General features: G+C 32.9%; 1 protein-coding gene across 1 annotated transcript; it reads right to left on the bottom strand.

The window, feature by feature from the left end:
- Positions 1-717: 717 nt before the first annotated feature.
- Positions 718-1,737, bottom strand: LOC131144189 (rapid alkalinization factor). Its single transcript, XM_058092653.1, has one exon. The coding sequence runs from the start codon at positions 1,475-1,477 to the stop codon at positions 1,103-1,105; it is 375 nt and encodes a 124-aa protein (XP_057948636.1). The 5' UTR covers positions 1,478-1,737; the 3' UTR covers positions 718-1,102.
- Positions 1,738-3,091: the final 1,354 nt, after the last annotated feature.

Here is a 3,091-nt window from a genome sequence, read left to right as displayed (position 1 = left end):
GCACATAAAAGGAAGGGATATACAAAAATGAAAGTTGCGATGATGCCAGCTTTGAATGTGATGCATAATCGGATTTACATTTCTTTAAGCGTATATTTGGTTTAAATATTTTATTTTGGAAAAAAAATTATTTATCATTATGTTTTCACTCTATATCAAATACCATTAAGAATGAGATATATATATATATATATATATATATATATATATATATATATATATATAGTATTACTAATATGATCAAGAATCAAGAGAAATCAAATATTAACAATGTGTAAAGTCAAATTTTTATTTATTGATTTTATATATTTCAAAAAAATTTCTCCCACTTAATAACCAAACATGAATAAATGCATTTCTTTATATTTTATTTTTATTTACTTATATTTTTCAAGTTCCAAATAAAGGCCTAATGTAGCAACAACAACAACAAAAGATGCAAACAGTAAAAACAAAGAATCATCATGATATGTTGGTTAACTTGTATGAGAACAATAACAGGTTCAAGATTTTCTTTTGAGGCATTGCGCCGGCAAATTACCAGGGGTGCGTCAATGAGTAAATGGCTTTCACCCCCTCCCTCCGAGGTCTGGTGCCACACCATAGTATTCAATGTGATGCAATGGTGGCTAAAGTCCCCGGGTTATCAAAAAAAAAAAAAAATACACAACATACAACAACAAATGGAACCCTAATTTTATGTATGGATCCACAGTATACCCACTTCAATTCACATGAACCTTTATTTTCTCCACAAACAGTTACAAATAAGAAGAAAACATTAGATGAAAAAAAATGCAGTTCTCTAGGCAGTAGGCAACCTCTTCCCCACCATCTAACCCTAGCAAGTACATATATATATGTATATAAAAATCTTTATTCATACTCTTTCTGATCTCATAAAAATATAATATAATCATAAACAACCAGGCTAATCGGGAAGAGATTACCATCCAAAGAATAGTCTTAAAACAAAAAGAATAGCAAACATATAAAATTAAAGACCAAAGATTCAAATTCCCATTTCATCACACGAGATTCAAGGGAAACGTGAATCTTTCTCTCTCTCTCTCTCTGATCTGTACTCTCTTGGATAGTTGGATCAGTTGTTGTACCTGGAGCACCTGGTAATGTAACTGCACCCACGTCTGTAAGGGTTGGCCCTACCCATGGATCTGCAGTTGTAGTAGGAGCGGCCACGGCGGCTGCAGGGCACCCTGTCCCTCTGAAGGGCATCGTAGCTTATTCTCCTCCTCGCACTCCCCAGTATCCGCCGCGCAGCTTCCGACTCCATCATCATCTCCTCGTCCGCGTCCACGCAGTCGCCCACCAGACCGCTGCAGGTGGCCGAGGACCCGCCGCCGCCGTCCCCGAAACGGGCAAGATCCCACGAAGCGTCGCCGGAGAAAGATGATGACGACTCCGCCACCATGGCCACGATCAAGAGAAAGATGATCAGCCCCGACCTGAAACCCATTGCTTGCTCGAAGAGAAATGGAAAAGAAAAGGGAATAAAGAGAAAAAGAGAGTTCGTGTTGTGTTGATCTCTCTCTCTCTCTCTCTCTCTGGGAAGAGGATGAATGAGAAAGGAACGATGGCTCTGTTGGGATAAATGAGGTATGAGGGACAGAGAGAGAAAGTTTTGGAATTTGGAAGGATTTTCTTTTCTTTTCTTTTCTTTTCTTTTCTTTTGTTTTCTTTCCTTTTTGTGTTTTTTGGGATCCTTGTATTTCTATGGGATTTATCAATTAATAGTGAGGAGGAGATGCCTTATTAGGGTTTGTATCACTAAAAATCATGGTCCACATCAACGGCTAATTCAGTTGTGACACGTCGATATGTAGCGTCTATTTCCCAAATTATTTTTTATATTTTTATGAAAAATATGTTATATATACACGTGTCTAAATAAGAATGGCTCGAGATAACAAAATAGCTGTAATGAGTTGGAATGCAAAACTCAAATTGACAAATGCTTATCAATGGGTGCATTTTAAGTAGGTATGGTGTGGCCTCTGCCTGTATTAATTTGTTCTTTAGCTAATAATACATAACAAATGTCGCAAGGTAAAGGATATATACAACACTCATACGCGTTTCTAATTTTTTTTCATTGAAGTTGTAAAATTTAACATCTCTAAGATGTAGTTTTTAGTTAATATATTCTTTTATCTTTTAACTTTACAAGTTCTTCTGTACTTAGAATGTTTACAAGAAATTAATAAATTAAATTTTGGTTTAAAACTTTCAAAATAATATTTGTATAACTTCTTGTCATCTAATGAAAAATAGTAATTGTGGGACTGTAAAATCTACTTTTAAAAAATTCGTGTTTTATTTTCCAACACCAATTGCTATCTGGTTGTCTTATATCATAAAACATATGTTCCATGTTCAAATTACGTAAGTCCAATGTTCGAGTCTGACAAAATGGTCTTCAAATTTTAGATTTGAATTTATTGGATTCGCACAAAATGCAAATAGATAAAATTTTATTGAGTTTCTTCCAAATTAACACAAATTCAAATTATGAATAATTTCAGAGTATAAAGTTTAAAGGTTAAATGAAAAAGAATATATATATATATATATATATATATATATATTGCGGTGAGATTGCATTGAAAAATTATTTATAACGGTTTTTAAGAAAAATAAATATTGTGAATAGAAAATTTTCATTACTCATTTATTGATAAAATATAAGGTTATAAATGTGAATGAATAAATGCATAGGGATTTCTGTGTGAGAGGAATGTCATTTAATTTTTCTTTCCATTGAAGTTTACAAATGCATATGCTGCGTATCAAGGCAGGACCCACAAAATTTGAACCAACAAAATTGCCAAAAATAGCGTCAAATAATTAATGCATACTCTTTTTGAATGCTTTGTCTTCCTAAAATGCCCTTAATAACTAATAAGAATTTAATAATTCAAATCTTCAACAGCGAGATGAAATCGTCCTTTGATATAATATTAATGCTTTTCCCAAACTTTTTCAACACTTAATGAATTATCTATTTTTGGAGAAAGGTGGAACAATATAAAAATATAATAAAAATTGTGAAAGTTATGATGTTTCAAATTTT

Source organism: Malania oleifera, chromosome 12, assembly GCF_029873635.1.
Source record: "Malania oleifera isolate guangnan ecotype guangnan chromosome 12, ASM2987363v1, whole genome shotgun sequence".
Taxonomy (NCBI): Eukaryota; Viridiplantae; Streptophyta; class Magnoliopsida; order Santalales; family Ximeniaceae; genus Malania; species Malania oleifera.
The sequence above is the reverse complement of the archived record's forward strand: the minus strand, read 5'-3'. Positions and strand labels throughout refer to the sequence as shown.

Coding starts and splice junctions, on each gene's coding strand:
- LOC131144189 (XM_058092653.1), bottom strand. CDS start 1,477: ATGGGTTTCAGGTCGGGGCTGATCATCTTTCTCTTGATCGTGGCCATG.